The following is a 19,250-nucleotide window of genomic DNA, read 5'->3' on the forward strand; positions in this document are numbered from 1 at the left end:
CTCGCTTGAACCCGCAGCAACTATCGAACAAAACTTCCCCAAGAAAGACACTTCAAAGCCTCCCTTTCTCGAGTCCACGACCCAGATCACCTATCAATAAGCTTCCTGACCTCAAGCCAGTCTCCGGCGGCATCAAGGCAGCAACAGCTTCGAAACTACTTTGTGCAAGGTGAAAGCTTTGTCGCAAAGGATAAGCAAACAAGCTTCCTGCAGCGCGGCAAGAGAACAGCTCTCCATAAACTCCATCGGCAAACCGACTCGGGCCCTGTCAATCAGACCAACACTGGAGCCTGCAGGGGCGTCTCAAACGGGACCACATGGAAAGGATTCACAGGTTCGATTCTCCTGGACGAAATTACCGCGAAACGATCGTCGATCGGCGAGGAGGGATCGGGGGAAAAAGACGAACGAACGCGAGGGAAAGGCAATAGCAGCCTGGCAGGCAACCAGGCAGGCAGGCAGGCAGGCAGTCAGGCAAGTAGGGCACCGCGGGAGCAGGTTTTCGTTTGCGGTTGAAAGAGCTGCGAGCAAAGAGAAAAAGCCGCTCTACTCCCGACGGGTCGAGAGGGGCTGAAAATTTCGCGCAGGCGTTTCCACCACCGTCCATCGTGGCGCCTCGACGCTCCTCGACACCCCCTCGTGTATCCCAGCTCGCCGCGTTCCTCGCCCCGTCAGCCCTTCGCCTAGGAAACGGCGACTCGGCGCTGCTCGCTGCGCCTCGGTCAATCCGCGACTAGTATGGCGCTACGCGCTCCGACACGGCATCGTACGTAGCGTGGCTTGTCAATCGTCAGGCGGATCGTGCACCGTGATTAACAGTGGGGAATATTTTCGGAGAAGAAAACCGGCCGCGCGAATATCTGTTTCACTACTTAGCATTCGAGAGGTGACAAGGAAAACGAGGTCCGTGTCAGAACGGTGTTCGAACAAATTGAATGGCCGGATGAAGATAGCCTGCAGTCGACCGAGCGATTATAGTAGTAAACGGAAAGGGTATAGAAGAGCCGACCGTTTAATTGTTTTAAAAGGGGCCAGTATAGACGGGGACAGGTGAACAGGTGAAAATCGACGTGAGGGTATGGTATGTAAAACCGCGTGCAGAACCGCCGTTTCGCTGACCCGGTGAGATCGCTGAGGACGCCGGGTGGTAAGTGCTGATTGCATTGCGGTAACACGGACTATTGCGATAAGCGAAAGCACGCGCGCGCACCGCCGTTGGGCCCAGTAATAAGTGAAATGATAGTGTCGTTAGCTGCGGCTTGGAACACGAGGGCGGATGATAGTTGCGACAGGTGTACGGTCCGGCACGGGCTCTGAGGCAACGATGCAAGAGGATCGGCTAGCGCTTGGACCAGATAGGATGATAGAGGGGAGCAAACGGACCCGCACGCATCGTTAGAAAGGGGCCAAGAACGAGGGGGTGAAACTGACGCGAACAGGGGCTAGGGAAGAAGCGGTAAGAAATTTGCTGCCTCGCTCTCTTTCTCTCTGTCGCTCTCTCTTTCTCTCTCTCTCTCTCTCTCTCTCTCTCTCTCGGTGTGTGTCAACTGCACAGCTGATCGCTGATAAACATGAGTATGCGACTGCTACCGCCTCCGCCACTGCGTCACGCGTTCATACTCAATTAACAGCCGTACGAATTTCCACGTTGCGTGGACCAGCGACACTGTGTCCCCGTGTGCCGATAGAATCGGTTGGCAGGCGATCCCTTTCAAGGCTGACCGGGACAAAATGGCATGCCCCTTCTCACGGGAACGCTTCAAAGCGAGGAGCGACGAGGGAAACGGGAGTGATAATAATCGACGGAGAACCACCGGCAATGCGGGCCCCGAAGACGTCGGAAAGTCCAGACAATCCTCCTTCGAAGTGTCCTCGTTGCTGACGCGCGAGGAAATCGAGGACGCCGAAGACACGCAGACCCTGAACCTGAAGCACCTGAGAGCCGCCGTTCTCGTCTTGACCAATCCATCGGTATTGAACTCACTTTTTTCATATTCTTAATATTGTGTTTGCTTCTTAACGATTCTTCGATTTCGGGGCGAAAAACGGAAAATAATAGGTGTACATATATGTACGTTCCACGCAGTCCTTTGCGACCTCGAGACGCAAGAACCTCGTGCTTGATTTCACAGCTGGGGATTGCACGGGGAACAAGAACTTAGGGAAAGTTAGAACAGGTCAGGAACTCGAAGTTTCTCCTATCCGAGCAGGGAACAGAATATTTATGCGTCTTCCTTGTCCTACCGAAGTTCATCATCTTTCTATAAATTTTTTAGAAAAAACTACCCCGATCCAATTTCCTCGCGGTAACAACGTTTCTTTATCTTACCGATTGCGAGGCTGCACGGTAAAACCTGTGCAAATGATGAAGCCCCCCCATGACTCCTTGTCGAGTCGCCCGCCTGCGGTGATCCTCTTAGGAGGTCCTTCGGAATAAGAATCAAGAGATATCGTGTGTCCTCCCTAGGATAGAACCCCTGTGCGGTTACGCGCTTCTCTTATGCGATGTATCGATCAATGCCTGATTATACAAATTAGCAACTGTTTCTTGCAGACTGTGGTTCGATCTTTTGTCATTCCTATTCGTACTTTGGATTATCGAAGAAGGATATATAATAATAGAATAGGTTTCGAAATATAATACCAGTTTAAGAGTATTCATCTTTCTTTTTAATAATTTGACTATATCTTTCGTAGTGATCTGTAATTTCTTGATTAGAAATATTCGAATATCATGGAGGCGTTTAATTTATGAGGGTTCGATTCAATCTTACTACAATTTCGCTGCTTATCTGAGGAAACATCGAGGATCTAGAGGTAAAAAATATTCTCCCAAGTACTAATTCGTAATTTCTATGTTCCTTGAGGTCGTAGATCAGGAATATTGATAAGAAGGGTAACTTTCCTTCCCTTGGAACTGCCTTTGCAGCCAGTTATCGTCAATCATTATCCAAAGTTTCTGTGTTGTTTTATGAATTTAGATCGAATATCATATTTTTTTAAATTACTTATCATAAGTTAGTGAAAACTGAGTAGCTTCGATTATAGACCACATAAAGTTGATCAAAGATTCCATCCGTTTCGGGGGCAGAATTATTTAAACCGCAATGAATACCAAGGTATCCGGATAGCATTACTATCGTTTCATCCACGCTCGAGGATCACAATGCAATATTGTAGAGGTGGAAGTCGGTTGGATCGCCACGTAATAAAATAGCACGTATTCCCATGATAGAAATTCTATATACCATACAAACGATCACGGGATACTGAACAGCGCTCATTCCCGCAAACGCGATCATCGTCGCCGTTAAGTTCTGATTAAGGTGGGAGAAGAAAAAAAAAAAGGAAGAAAGGATCGTCAGTGGTTCGAAGTGTCCCTGTTTACGGGTTCGTCTTGTCGCGTAATGGGACAGAATAACCATAGGTGTTCCCATGCTCGTCGCGCGGCCCTGTTCGTTATTAAACGCGATAAAAATCACCGACCCCGTTCCAGCGTGAAATACGAGCAACGTTGTACAGTTGTAACACGAAAATTTGAATTCTTCCTGTGGCAAGAATTGGGTCGGAAATGCGCAATAAACGCGTGCCGCGGTTTGTTCTCTGCGGTTTTGTTCCGTCTCCCGAAAAGCACACACAGTTCGAAAGTTTCGTTCCGCGAGTCGGGGCATCGCTTAACCAAATGGAAAATGTTGTTTCTAACGGCTGTAAAAATAGTTTGAGAAATCCTTCCGCTCGCGGAAAATCTACCCAGATTGATCGATCGTTTCGCCCTCGTGATTTTGCACTTTTTCGAATCGCGGCTCGATGCGGTGGCCAACAGTGAGTGTGGTAAAAACACAGATAGAAATATGGAAAACCTATTGTTCGATCAACCGTTGTACGTTGCATTGGCTTAAAAACATAGATAACCATAAAATTATGTGACGTGACATTTTACACGTAATTCCGCGTCGTTCCAGCCAAATGAAATCGAACTACGAATATGAATATTTTCCTAGCAGTTGATACTTGATATACGATCCCGTCGCTCGAAATGTAAATCGAGGAGGAGGGTAGTGTAAGTTCGGGGTATCAAATTCGTATTAAGTGGTTGTAGCTGAAACGGTATCGGGGCAATATGCACAATTTTAGCAAACGGGACAAGTCTAATTTGAAATTCATATTACCGTGTTTGCCAGTATTATACTTCGTGCCCGAATAGACGAACCCCGGTGGATAATATAGGAATTCGTTCGTCGAGCGAATGTTAAACGTATCCACCCGCGTGTTGTTCGAGATTTTCGTTCACGAGGATCGATAACAACCCTCTATCCAGCCCCCTCTGCCCCTCTACCACGGAGGCACCAAACACGACGGATTGATGCAAAACTAATGGGAGTTCCATGATGGGAAAAAGGTGCGCGGCGTTCAAACGACAATACCCCTCTTTTTGCCCCTGCTGGGCGATTTTGTTCGAGTTTGAACGACGTCCTCGTTAAAAGCCCCCGCACCAGTTTCGCGGCGAATCTTTCAAGGCGTCCGCCCATTAATTTTCGATCAATCGTATACGATCATTAACGAGAATTACATTCTTTCGGAATTCTTGCACGAATTGCGCGCGGCTGGACGGGAATTTCAGATCATTTTGTTCCTTGTTAAATATTCTTAGATATATAGAATAGTTTAATGGTACGTTTAAATTACCACCAGGATAAATTGGGTGCACAAGAGGAACGAGGAATATTATATAAATATTTCGCTTCATCTTATCATTCATGAACGCATGTTAGTGTGTTTCTACTAACTAATTGGGAGAAAAAGAAATGAACGGATTATGTTGTTACTCGTAAAGAATTCAGTAGATTAAGATGCTATTAATGAATGCGTATAATCACTGCCACATTCTCTCGCTAATCTCTCCTTAAGTACTCGCTTTAAAGTCTCCCTTGATGCCTACCTTTACTCGGTACTCTCGGTATAGAACTATGGCTGCTCTTACGCTGCGCTGACCGTCCTTAAGATCCCTTTCACCTTTACACACCTGCATCCCCTTTCACCTTTAGTAAACAGTTCACCTACAAACGCGGACTCCCTGACACCTTCTCCATCTGTGTGTAACAAGCACTCTCTGGAAAGTTACATTTAATAACTTTCTGGTAAAAACATCTTAAATGTCCACAAACATACGAACACCTTTCTCCTTGCACTAGACTGGAATTCCTTTAAATAACGACTGAAAGAAACAGGCGAGAGTAAATAAACCAGTGATTAAAAGCAATTATACAATCCACATTAATTACAGTATTTTTAATAAAATATTTACAGTGATGTATTCGAAGGTTATTGCAAGATATAAAATAGAACCGTCGTCAAGAAATGTTGCACCAAACGATACGAGAGAACGTTTTGCAAATTCCAATATTACTGTCCCTAATCTTTTCCAAGAAATAGATACCCTTAGAATTTTGTTACCACTTCTTCAAAACTCTATATCGTCAGATCGGTATACCTTAAATCCAAAAAAGGATAAACATGTAAGACTCAAAGCGAATATGACAGTGGATCGAAGTCCACCGATTGCATATAAATTGAACGAAAAGTCTCGAGGAGGAAGAGCAAGAGGGCCGCGAAAAATGTATAACACATTTATTTCCTTTATCGAAATCCTCGAAGGCGAGTGATCTTATCGAGCGTTTCGAAAGAGGAGGCGTGGAGTAGGTTGCCACGGCCGAAAAGGGTCGAGTGCAATTAACCTAGGAAGTGGCGCGGCGGGAGGGTGTACGGTGAGATATTATTTTTGTGCTCCTTCCGGTTCCACTTTTAATTTCGTCCGCGGCGGGGAACGTCACGGGTCTTTCCTACTTCGTTTAATTTGCCGGATTTACGGGCGCGTTAATTCAATCGGTCCTCTCGTTTCGGGAAAAGTTACGACAATCTTTTCGGTCACGGAACCGTGATCCCATTATTCGCCGCGATTCCGCTCGCTGATTTCCCTCGAACTTCTCGATTTTGAACGATCAAGCATACACGCGATAGCGACAAGATTGTTCACCTCAACCTGTTCTTTTTTCTTTTTTTTTCACAGAACTCGTTCGCCGTGTGGACAGACATGAAAAATTTCGATTCGATGGACAAATTTCCTCGGTTTATTCTATGTACCGTCGACAGTAAAGTCGTACGATTGCTGGCGATATTAAACTTTTCCTCTCGCGGTTCTGTTACCATGGGAATAACTACTGATAAAGCGCTGCCACGATGGTGGACGCTTTACGCTTATCAAATGGGCATTAATGAGGTAGTGTGGATTTCAAAAGTTGCACGGAGCTATTAATCTGATCGATAAAGAGAAGCTATTCTTATCCTGTATAATAATAACCGTACCTTTATGGCACTAATTATCTTTGTAACTGCGATGAAAAATCTACCGCCGCCCGTAAGAAACGTGAAACTAGAAAGAGAGCGTATAAAACATGGCAATGCATTGTGTTAGAACATTAGTGGAGAATATTCATGTTTGAATCGGGAGAAATATTATAATGTTAATTTTGAAGCATATGTCCATTTGCATGGCAATCCGTATAATGCGCCCCATTTCCGGGCAGCGAGCAGTATGAGTCAGAAATATAAGAGAGAAACGATCACATGGTCCTGATGGAATTTATTGGTCTATTCCCACGAGAATAGATCGCGTTAAAAATTAACGGGATGTGAACGGATGGAGGGGCCGTGGATACGCGCGCTAAAAAAGTTAATGGTCCGATTGAAAGGTGCAGCGGAGAAATTGACTTGTCAATAGCACGGCCCGGTTGGTGCTTTTCGCGACGCGGTGAATTTTTCAAATGAAACTGGTCCGTTGTGCCGCGGAGAAGGACTCATCGTTGAACGAGAATTAAGTGGATTACCGTGTCTATAACAAACGGAATGTAACGTAACCATACAGAGGGAAAGAAATACCCTGGCAATTCCATTTAACGTTCAATACTGTCGAGTACAACGATTTCCATACGTTGAAGCTCGGAGTGTAGTTTGTTAGAATAGAATTGATCCTTTGGTGGGACTGCAATATGTTCTGGTGCTGGTTACAAATGGGTTACGGTGTTAATGGCAAAATTAGTCATTACATGCTAATAGGAGCGAACCACGTATGGCAGCCGCACTTAGGGGTAGATTAGGATAACCAAATGTTACAGTGGATAACTAAGGATCAACTTAGACCACTCAGTATTACATCCAAGTTACCTATTGCTTCTTTACACGTACTATTCTAATAGTAACACTTTAGAATAGGTATGTATAAACGTTAACTATGTGGATTATAATGCTACGAAAAAATTCGTAGAACATCTCAAGTTCAAATGATTTAATTATTTAAACCTGTTACTTAACGAATATATACATTTTCGGAAGCAATATCTTTCTTCTCGAGTTCCTTCGAGCTTGTCAGATGGGTAGAAATTACAGCCATTTGAAATATTAAATTTCCCTAAAGGAAAAATTGTCGACCGTCTGGGTGTCTCAATTATCATGATTGGAAGTCTATTAATGGAACAGCTTAATCCAGAGAGTAATCCATTTGATTGAAGCATCTTTAAATTCGAAGAAGAATATTCCTGCACCGAATCTTTTAGACATGTTTTTACGCGTTGGGACTGTTTCTTGGTACAAAAAGGGAACGAAAAACATTTCAATTTGTTAGACAAATTTGTCCTCCAACACCTCGTTATCATCGCGACTCCAAGGGAGTTCGAACCATCCGCTTGTTACTCCTGTTAGGTATTCGCTCGTGTTTGCCCTTCGAATATAAAGTTAAGACCAAAGCAAGCAAGGAAGAAACCCAAGAGGATCGCTCGAGCGACATTCAATTTACAATATTCTTACGTTGTTCCACAGTAACCTTTTCTCACAATCCTCCCTTTCAGTTCGAAAACTGTTACTCTCTTGAAACTTCCGCGCTGAAAGTAATTAACCCAGTTGCACGTCCAATAACAAACCAAAGAATCATGCAGTATACACTGTCATACTCTATTGAAAATATAAATGGGCACAGAATATACTTCGAAGCATTGTACGAACGCAAACAAAAGATTAAGATAAGGGATGAATCCACTGAGAAACAACAACGAAAATAAAGGTGAAAAACTGTAGTTAACTTACTGTAGCATCGATGAATCAATATTTCTTAAGTAAATTTAAGTATTCATTCGACTGGAAATGTAAAAATATATATTTCTTAGTATCTTTAACGTTCTCAAACAATAGTCAAACTCCTCATCATTCAACTTAACTTGCAGATATTTTTACTACGGATTCTAAAGAAAGCAATTCCACTGAATGGGAAACAATACAATACAAGTTTTTATTTCAAAGTTACAGTGATTACTCCGAAGCTCCCAGAGTAATCTGCATATCGTGGTATTCGGAAAAGGGGAAAACAAGGGACATACACCACACTAAAAAAAAACGTCCCAGGGCCATTTATTCTCCCGCTGTCCTCGACTATTCGAGGCGGCCCGCGCGAATTACCAACTGGATTAGAGGGAAAAAAAAGGCTCTTGTTCAATTAATAAGCGGCGGACGGATAAATAGAACGACGACGTTAGATCCAGCTATTAACGAGGTACCCGCGGAAACCGCGGATGACGAGGATAAGGAGACCCCTATTATTCGGACCGCGATAAATTGAATTTTACAATCCATTTGATACGCATAAAAGAACAATGCCGGCAGATAGCAGGAGGATTTAACAAGGCTGCTAATCACTGACGAGTCGAGCCGGCCGTCGACGCTGCTTTATCGTCGAGGAACGGGTGTGTCGGAGCCAAATAAATTTTCGATTTCTTGGGTCTTACTTTAACGGTTTCTCGAAAGAATTCTCTTTAAAAGCGATGTTCGTACTTAGAAGAAAAGGATTTAACGCGATATCGTTGGAATGGCCGGGGTAGAAGGAATCGCTACAGATATACCGTGTCTGTTATAAGCTAACGTAATAATCCCATCTTAAAATGCTTTACACAATGACTTACAAAAGCAAGGGAAGTCTATAACTACTGTCGCTTTCGGACTGAAAATTCGTACGAAATGTAGAAGACTTGAATAAGTAGAAACAAAATCCTTGGCATATTATGATTTTTTATAAGAAGATCTGCGTGTAGCAGAGAATGTTTTATATAATCTGTGACAAAACAGTGAGAATTTATTACAAATTTGCCCGTCAAAGGTCGTTTCGTCTACCCATCAAGATAGTAACTGGCAGGATAGGAGTAGCTTCCCCCGAAATTCTTCCGAATTATTGATTACCGATGCCGGCACGGACTCATAGAAGATTGATGGTCGCTATATCGGGTGGTATAAGTCCATTGGTTGAAACCTCTAATTGTTCGCATGGATGGTCGAAGTCCATGGACTCCTGGAATTGACGGCCATTGCGGTCCAGGCGCATCGCGTTAGGGTGGCGGGTTTACGAGGTTGTCTGGTGCCAATGAGGCCGTGCTTTTCCAACGAAAATATGAAGGGTTGGTTCAGTTCACTTCTCGCTCCTCCAGCTAAGCTCTCGATGAAACATTCTATATAAAATCACGACGGAACTACGCAAAGGATTCAACGGCGAGTGAACCTCGAGGACCTTGACGATTCATGGGAACCTTTGCAAAAAGGATAAAGGGAGCGGATGTTCACTTAAAACGTATCCGTTCGTGGTTCTGCGCGGTGTGACCGGCTGAGTAGGTGCAAATGGAAAACACACCGAATGGGTAACCGATCGATAACGGTGGTGGCTTTTACGGTGCTTCCGCGTCTCGGAATAATCGCTAGGGTCGGCGATGCGTTTCTGAACCGGGTACCCGGGGCGACCATTGTGGCCCGGCCGCAGCGAGCCTGTGGAAACATCGTGATCGATTCGGTATTCCGGGTTATGGCAACTACAAAGCAACAACATTCCGTTGTCGACTGCTTTCGTGTCGCGGGGAACAGCGTTGTTTGCGAATTAATACCGGAGTAGATCGCAAAGTAAATCTTGCTGTTGGGTTGTCGCGCCTGCGAAGTGGTTTCGCCACGTTGATTGATAGATCCTATGACGCCTTTGTGAATGAAACTTACTGACATTATTGAATATATACCCCACATTTTATATTGTGAGATTTGCTAGAAATTGATTTTCTCGATCAATGAATCAGAAATCAAATGGAAATGATGATTTGTCTCTGAAAAGACTTTCGAAGATTTCCTTCTGGGTTTAAGAAATTAGTGAAATTAGTAATCATATTTATGTGTTATTGTTCTGTTTGTTTCATACGTAATTTGTACCGGGTAACGACAAACATTTGAATACTATACAATGTTTACGCTTAGTGTCCATCTCGTTTGTTGATTGCGTCCCTCTCGTTCTAGAGTATACTCTTCAATTTTCTCTACACACAGAATCGTGATTTTTGCATTGTTTAAAATTTTCCATGTCATGGAGCTCGTTCGCTGTTATATACGGCCCGTTTTATATATATTTTTTTATTTGCATTTGTTTCGTTGGATAAAATACTTTTCATTCTTTGCGTTTGTTTTACAGCAAGCATACTTCGTTGAAGTTTTCGTTACAACTGCAAAATTGAAAGTCAAATTAAAAAGCGTGTGTATCTGGAAACTGAAAAAATATATATGCTAATTCAAATTTTATTGCGATCACAGCACATATATTTCTGTTTATCACTGAAAATTATGAAAATAAGATGGGATATTCTAATGATTGCAGCAAACAACGTGTTACAACCCCCTGATACTAATTACCCTCACTACCCCTTAACCGTCTTCATGAACTTTCATCTTACCTACATATTACACAGGTTGTTTTATTTAACTCGACGAAGAAGCAAATCTTGCTCAATTATTCTTCACCATTACGAAAGTACACGAAGTTCACCCTGTTAACATACATGCTTCTTCATATCTTCTGTCGTGTTACAACGTATATATTATTACCAAATAATATCATTCGACAGATTTTATGATAGTGGCGGTAATTGAAGCACCCTCTGGAAACATAATCGTAGAAACTATACTTCCCTCAAACATTTATCAGCCACTTACACTATCTTTTTCCTAGCAATGTAATGTCCGTAATTACCTGTTTCACTAGTGCGCGACGAAATCACGTCGCGTATATACAACACGTCCCAGACGGCGGAGTAAGGCGAAATCTAATTTTCCCGCTGGACAGAAGAATGAAATAAGAACGTAATTTTCTTGGTCGGGCGACTTTTCACATCCTGATGCTCATAATTCAGCCCACCGTCCGGTTCCGCCCAGGAATCGTAAACAGCCGGGTCTGGATCTCGATGCAGGTATACACTTTTCATCGTGTCCGAGAACGCAAGGCGCATCTTCAACGCCCGTCCAGTCGAACGAATGGTGGATGCCCATTGTGTCGTGTTCCCGATAAAACCGGCAGAAAATCGAGCTTTGGGTGTGAAAGTCTACTCGCCGGAAAAATCACTGGAACCGGAAGTGTTCGCATTGTTACAGAATTCGTGGCTGCTCGCGACAGTTCCGGTTTATTTCTCGCCCCGGTATCGTTTCAATTACGTTTATCGCGGCTTACCTCGTCGAGCCACGCTCTACCATTTAACCGATAAACTTTTTGCCCTCCCGCCCGTTCCCTCCCTCCGTAACTAATTTCTTCGGCCAGCTACAGTTGCACCTTACAGTTCCACCGACGGTGGGAACATCGATAATTGGGAACAGGGCTTTTAATGCGAGGGCGAAAAAGGGCGAGACCGGGACGGGATGGATACGAAATATGGTCGCGCCTGATACCGGTGCTCGAAATAAACGTATCGGCGTTTAATACACACGCGGCCCCGTACATTTTCTTCCCTTTTATGCGCGCCATCGCCCAAAGCTTTGGGATCACATAATTAACGGTAGGTGAACTCCAATGGTTCGATGAAAAGAATATCATTAAGTGGGCGAGCTTCTATCTAGAATGGTCTGGTATGGGTTCCTTCGTTAAAGGAATGTACATGGGAAATGCAGAGAGAAATTTGCGCTAATAAAATACGATACTGTTGACGTGTCTGACCACTACTTGTTACTTCTACTTGCTGTTTCTACTTGCTGTGAACATTACTTCCGGAGTTGTTCTCCGAAGAACAAAGATCTGTATGTGAAAGACGTATTCTACAGCCCCAAAGCTGCTGATGAAAGACCAGTCTGTGTGTTTCAAAATTAATATAGGAACACAAAGAAATTGGGTAACAATAAACGCATCAAACACATTCTGTGTTATCGTGCTATTTTAGCGTTTATAAGTATTATAGAGGGGACCAACGAGTTCTTCAACGTTATTATACGATATCGGGGACAATTTAAATTGTGTTGATAAACGACATTGTTCTATTTAAACGAAACGATTCTCTCCGACGTTATAAAATCATACTGAAATAAATTGAAACCGACGGAATGTGGAATACCTGACGTTTGGTGTTTGTTAATTAATCCGTGCGTCGTGACGTCTCGTCAACGCGTTTGCCGCGACGGCACGTATCCTGGAATTTGTAATTCAGTATGCGTTACATCGTGTAATGACTCCGGATTTCGGGGACACGTCGAGTTACGGGGTGAATTATCTTGGGTTGTTGCTCGCGAGATCCTGATTTCTGTAAATAGATCCGGTCCGTGGTGTTTGAGGAACGTTCTGCATGTTGTTGCAGCCAATTCTCGTTCAGATGTAACATAGACAAGATCGTCTGAACTTGTTGGACGTCTCATCAGAAGAGAGTGTAACTACGAACATTGAACGTAATGAAGTTGTCTGAACTTTACTTGTTAATAAACTTCTCGAAGTCTTCATTCTCATTTGAGATTTCTTTACGAACTACACAAATTTCCAAATATTATATTCCTGCAACGGTGCTGAGATGCTGTAGCTAAAATTGTATTCTCATGGTGCATAAATAAAACAATTAGAGAATCATAAGAAGTATGCTATCAAGAAGTTCTAATAATAAATCTGTATCTTATCAATTTCATGATACAATGAATTGTTCCTTGGAAATATTCCTCTTTATCAGATCATCATAGTTCTCGTTACCGTGTCACTCTTCTCAGCGACCTGTAGCATTGTTTATAAAAATGTAATATGTATCAACGTCGAGACACATTACTCAACTACGTGCTTAAGAACCATGCAAGCTTTACGTACGTTCCCCTCTTCCGTTCCACGATCCATCGTAAGAAGAATAGAATAAAACGAATCAATGGTCGAATAAATATGTATTATCCGACGTAACATATGATAACCGGATCCTCTTTCATCGTAATTCTATCATCTCGACCTGATTTCGATTGCGTTTCGCTGCTTTTCCATCGATTCGCCACGGTGCCGTGGTAATCGTGAGGGCTTTTTCTAGCTGGAAAACCATAATACACGACGATACTTTCGTGAAATGGCGCCTCTCTCGCTTCCGCGAAGGAAGAAAAGAAAAACGTGAGACGTCCGGGCGAAATCTACGGTACACTCGGCAAGCTTCGAAGGAATACAAAACGGGAACGATAAAATCGGCCATTCGAGTGCATTCGCGTTCCAAGAAGAATGACTCCGCTCATTACGATCCCCCTTTTCAACTTTAAAAACGGATCCTCGTCGCGGCTGAGCTCCGCTAAAACGGCAGGGGTGGTCGGGACACCGGAGAGGCTTTATCTCCAGCTATTATTAACGCGATCTCCGTTCTACCAACACCTTTTCGAGATTGCATGGAAATTTAACGTAACTTCTTAAATTGCACTTTTTTCTGGACCGATAATCGGTTCATAAAATTCCCTGTATTTCCGTACGAATTTCCATTAATTTCTCGTTACTCGTATTAACATACTGGAACGAATATTTGTTCTCCGGATTGTAGAAGCCGCGATCGTATCGACAGACACGCATTAAAATTGTTGTACGAATCCATCGGTTTCCTACGTGAAGTATGGAATTATCTTCTGTTCTATCAGTTACACATCATGTCGTGAACTTTACAAATTTATGAGTGGATAACCCTGCTACGATCTTCGCACAAAACCTATTCCTACCTCCAATGGTTCTCAAGATATTCGACCAAAATGCATTTCACATCCCTAACTTCGAGGACTGTTTTTACCCCTCCAACCTGGATAATGGCAGTTAAAATAAATACCTATGAAATATTATTATGGAAACCACTTCTCGCAGAGTTGCATTAAAATCGGTGATTGTCACTTCGCTATGTTCCCCTGCCAGCTTAGATATGTATTCGGAATGATTACAAGAAACGAGAATGTAATCTGTTGAAATAGACCCAAAGACCCAAAAGTATCAAAAACAAAAGCTGTCCCAATACTTGTGATTCGGTCTCCAGCCAAGGTTACCTGGTCTGGAAAATCTCAACGAAGCTACCCCCAATGCCGTCGCGTTGCAACGATATCTCTTCTTCGAAATGCAAAATGTTGACTTACACCGGAAGATCTCCGGCAGCGTGAACCGCGCAGACCCGATATCCCAGCATTAAAGCGCGCTCCATACTCCGCAAATAAATCCGATAAACCCATCCGAGTCGTATTACGGCTGTGCACTCGATATATGGTACCTGCATACGATGTATCGATAAGAAATGGAAATCCGTCGGTTCTTCGCGGAACCCCCCTCAACCGCGTATAACGTCGTTTAGCAGACGCGGTGCCTGAATGGGAGGAGCTCGCGTTTTCGGCGGAAAGCGCGCCCGGTAAAACGATTCCGTAAGTGCACGCACATGGAAAACTTGATTTCCGCCAATTTCACTAAGTAACGAAGTTTCAGGTCCCCGTCCATCCAATTCGACGAACGGAAGGGAACGAAAGGGAACGGGCACCGCCAATTTACACATCGTCCACCTCGTCCACTACCCCCTCCGGTTCCGTAAACCGTGCGCTGCTCTGTCTTCGCTCAGGTGGGAGCGGAATGGGTGGGACCAGAGGGGGGGGGGCAATTAGTCTCGCGTTACCGTCCGACACGTTTCTGGAATTCAGGAACGCCACACGCGGCCCCCGACGTATTTTTCAACCGTGGCTCCTGGAACCGGTGATGTCGAAAAAATCCAATTCGGCTGGCAGATTCGTCCGCGCCAGGTGAACGCTTCGCACCGGCGCGGATAATTGTCAACGTATTCGCGAGGGACCACGGTGAATTCAATTTGTCGAATGCACGCGGACAGCTGCTTTCAATGGTTTTTCTTTCTTTTTTATCGGTAGATATATTTAGCGGAACGTTGATTTCGATTTCTACGGGTAAACCGAAACATGGTCGAGTAGAATTCGTGAACTAGGGGGGATCGGTGCTTCCATTTCCACTATTAATATTCAACTGTATTTCAAGTAGGTACTGAATGATTAAAGTGTAGTTATGTAGAGTACAGTTCGTTATGGATAGCAGCTCTGGTAAGTGTCATGATGCGTTAGTCTGGTTCGGGCAGTTAGGATGCCACGAACTCGCAGAAGTTAGAACTGATTTTCGACAAGTTGAGTCGATAACGAATGTTCCGAAGAGGAAACTGCACGTATTCATGGAGGTCAGCAGTAGAATATTTACGGAATGTAAAATCGAGGTTATTGTTATTTTCTGTTGAGAATTACTGTCGAATGATCCGAGCAGAAATTTAAAGAGCGCATCTCGATCTATTCGAGGTACGATGAAATTATTACGGTTAGCATAGCGCAAGCACTCTGACAATCTTTATTACCCCTCGAATATTGTCAGATCCAACTCACCAGATCGCGATGATCATCGAGAAATCCACGCACCGTGATATTTGTCAAGCTTACGGCGGATTATGGAGAGCAAATTTTCCAAACGCCGTTTTATGAAGACGCATGTTTTACGTAAATGGCTCGGATGACCTGTTATCGTACTAAAAAAAACCCCTATGGATTTTGGCTCCGATTGAAACACGGCTGTCCACACATTGTGAGCTCGAGTAATCCACGCGTCTGCCAAATTCGATTTAACGTGCTGTTCCACGATTAATCGTACGTCTCCGTGGCACGGGAGTAATTTTTTAGTAGCTGAATCGTATCGATACCACTGATCTACGCGTTTCAATATCATTTACAAGGTACACATCTCTGGTTGATTATTAATGACATGCTAGTATTTAACTCGGAGGAGCTCCGAATTAATTAATAGACTGCGGATTTCTATGCAAAATGACATTTTTTCAAATAATCCGTATATTAAGTCTTGACGCAAATCTTGCTATTATTCTAGATATTTTATAGTTCTATAGACGGCGATAATTATTGCGTTTGCAGTATAGTGTCATTCTACAAAAATTTCTCAATCCTTCATGGAAACACGAGGTGCAGAAGTATGCATGTACAGCGGCGATACGAACGGTTGACATCGATCATACGGAAACGGTTATCGTTGCGGACGACACGAAAAAACTGTCACGTACCCGCGATATTGTAAAAGATGACGATCATCATAGAATATAATAAATTTCATAACCGTTCGCTGGATCTGGCTGGACTGACGAACGTGATATCTTTTGTCCTCTCTTCGCCTTAGTAGCACTTCATTACGCTAACCTAATCCTCTCCAGCATTTTCGAAAATCAGCCTACCCGGATTGTTGTCTTTCACCTCTTTGGTCTGAACACACGCGACATGGTTGTCCAGAAATATCCCACTTTATGATGTTTCGCAGGCGTTAAAGTGGCGAACGAAAAGCCGAGACGTCGAGACCTTCGCCTGCTTACCTCGCAACAAATTCCCAGGTCTGGGTTAGGTCTGAAAAGACTTTCCGAGGCGGGAGCGAGAATTTTCCTCTAAAAAAAAAACCCCGATTGCCCTGCCCCCGGTGTCTTCAAAAGCGAACGAAAGGAGAAATATAATTTTCACGAGCTTGCATTATTCTCCGAATGTTTGCTGTGCTTTTTCGAAGTTCCTTCGACGATGGAGAAAATTTAATCAGGCCGACGTTCGCAAATACTCCTTTTCGTTCCGCGTTACATTACGCGAAGCCGTTCCGAGGACCAGCGCCCGTTCGAAAGTCAAACAGAAGTTACCGTTCTCGACCGACAACGAAGATTATATTATCGATAATATCGTGAATATTTCTTCGGTGGCCCCCAGGTTCTCTCGAGAACCTCGAGCAGAGATCCGTACATTCTCCTATGGAATCGCCGCGAACGAGGAATAAAAGTGGGGAAACCGATCGATCTACCCTTTCAGGTTGCCAACACGACTTCGCCGATATCGCGTATTTTCACTTTACCGTCTTTGCCTCCTCGCGATTCTTTCCCATTTTCCTGAAAATTGCAGGTTCTCGGCGATGGCTTTATATCCACGATCGCGAGAAATTCGAAGTCTGCGTGCCTGTTTCTCCGAGGAGTTCTTCTTGTGGCACTAACTTCGGAGACAATCGTTGAACCGCCTATTTCACGGAAGTATATTCGAAAGACTCGATAACAGAAGCTATTGTATTATATAGCGTTGCGTGTGTGACGTTAACAATACAGAAAATGAGCAAGGTTGATGGAATTGTTCCAAGGGACTTGTAATTATCATACGGATGCAGCAGACTAAATTATTTTATTCTTATGGTGCACCACGAGTTTGCCTAATTTTTCAAAAGCAACGATTTTATATATACTAAATAATAATCACCAGAGAAAGTCATAAATAACAGAAATGGTACTACAGTTGATTAAGGGTACGTGACCATGTATTCTTGATTGTGACGAGAACATGGTTTACGACCAAACAGATTAACGAAGCCGAAGAGAAAGACGGAACTAGGGGGAGAATTTCTCCATCGTGGCCGAGGACGGATAATGCAGATCGTAATTCAATCTAGCCAGACGCGAGAAACTGGTCAGAAAATGATTCCACATTTAACCCCGGCGGGCGCCGAAGGTCGCGTAGGCAAAGTAATGTCCCACATAACCGCTTCGGATAGGAATTCCCTCGAGAATAGTTGCCCATAGACCCGGCACCGAGTGGAACGATAAATTCTGCACGGCGAAGGCGAGCGTTATAATTTATGATTAAAAGCTGGATCGGGTACGAGAACCGGTTCTATCGAATTATCAGGCTGATTATTAATTTCGATTGAAAAAAAGAACAAAGCGTCACGAGCGTCCACTGTATCCAGAGCGAGAAAGATGAAAGAACTTTGGCCGGAGTTTTTGGCGACAGGCTCTCGATTTATACATTCCGTTCGAACAGTTTTGGAACTGCATTCCCCCTCGTATTTCACGACAGTCCGACGATAGGTTCAATTTATACACAGTTTTTGAAAATTTTTCTTCGCCAACTTTTGTTACAGCGTTCGCAGCCAAAAAGCTAGTGCAGCAATATTTGTATTCGATTGGAGGAGACGGAATGTGGTGGATTTGATGCAGGATTTAATAGACTTTAAAGATGAATTTCAAGTGTCTATGGCTCGGAGGATTCTACACGAATAACATATGATTTACGTCTTTGACTCCTATCGAAATCTCGAATAGCATTAAGGATCTTCCCGTGCGTGTGTGTGCAGCGTTTGTGAGATTTATCCAAGTAGATCCATGTTCCATGACCATCGAAATCGAGTTGATTATGTCCTCGATAACACGCTGTCGGGTCTGTTTAGGCCAGGTAATTAGCATAGTGTTTGCCGAGTCCTGGGAGGACAGTATAAGATCGATTGGAGTATCACTGATTAGTACTGAACAAAGTTTTATGTACACAGATGTCCAAACAAGCGTTTATTGAGGTATCGCTCGGTTTCAGATGACCAAGACCACAGTGCACGAATAATTGTCATCCAATCCGCGCTGCTGGTATCGTATTCAGTTATACCGACCAATGTCTACTATTGATTATTTCCAACGCAGTGTCAACAACTGCAGAGCAAAGTGTTCTTAACGATAAATCTATCAAATATTGTATACACAAATCACCGTGCAATGTCTATGTAAAAGAAGTTACTTGGAAATATCTCGTAACCAGTATTCCAGTGTTTGCAATCACTGTAATTCCGAGCTATGACTCCCTCCCATCGCGCGTGTGTGCTCTGCACACATCTGCGAATTCATCCAACGAAAGATATTTTCTTTCTCGACGAAGTACACAGCCACGACTTTCGTTTCTATTACAGAACGAGGCGGTTGCTGTAGCTCTGGGAGCTCTTTTGAGCAAAGGCGCGGAACCACATTCAACGACGGGGTCTTTGTAAGTATTTTTCCCGTCGTAAGTAAAGTTCACTGTGCGTGCAACGCGTTGCCTTCGAAAGTCACACATCA

The 19,250-nt window shown here is 43.6% G+C and overlaps 1 protein-coding gene across 1 annotated transcript in view; it reads left to right on the forward strand.

Annotated features, from left to right (window-relative positions):
* Positions 1-1,431: 1,431 nt before the first annotated feature.
* Positions 1,432-19,250, forward strand: part of LOC107192446 (head-specific guanylate cyclase) — a 34,862-nt gene continuing 17,043 nt past the window's right edge. The window contains exons 1-3 of the mRNA XM_015581704.1: positions 1,432-1,456; positions 1,632-1,971; positions 19,106-19,179. Coding sequence (XP_015437190.1) covers positions 1,732-1,971; positions 19,106-19,179 — 314 coding nt within the window. The 5' untranslated portion in view covers positions 1,432-1,456; positions 1,632-1,731. The remainder of the gene's footprint in view (positions 1,457-1,631; positions 1,972-19,105; positions 19,180-19,250) is intronic.

Source organism: Dufourea novaeangliae, unplaced genomic scaffold (assembly GCF_001272555.1).
Source record: "Dufourea novaeangliae isolate 0120121106 unplaced genomic scaffold, ASM127255v1 scaffold343, whole genome shotgun sequence".
Classification (NCBI taxonomy): domain Eukaryota; kingdom Metazoa; phylum Arthropoda; class Insecta; order Hymenoptera; family Halictidae; genus Dufourea; species Dufourea novaeangliae.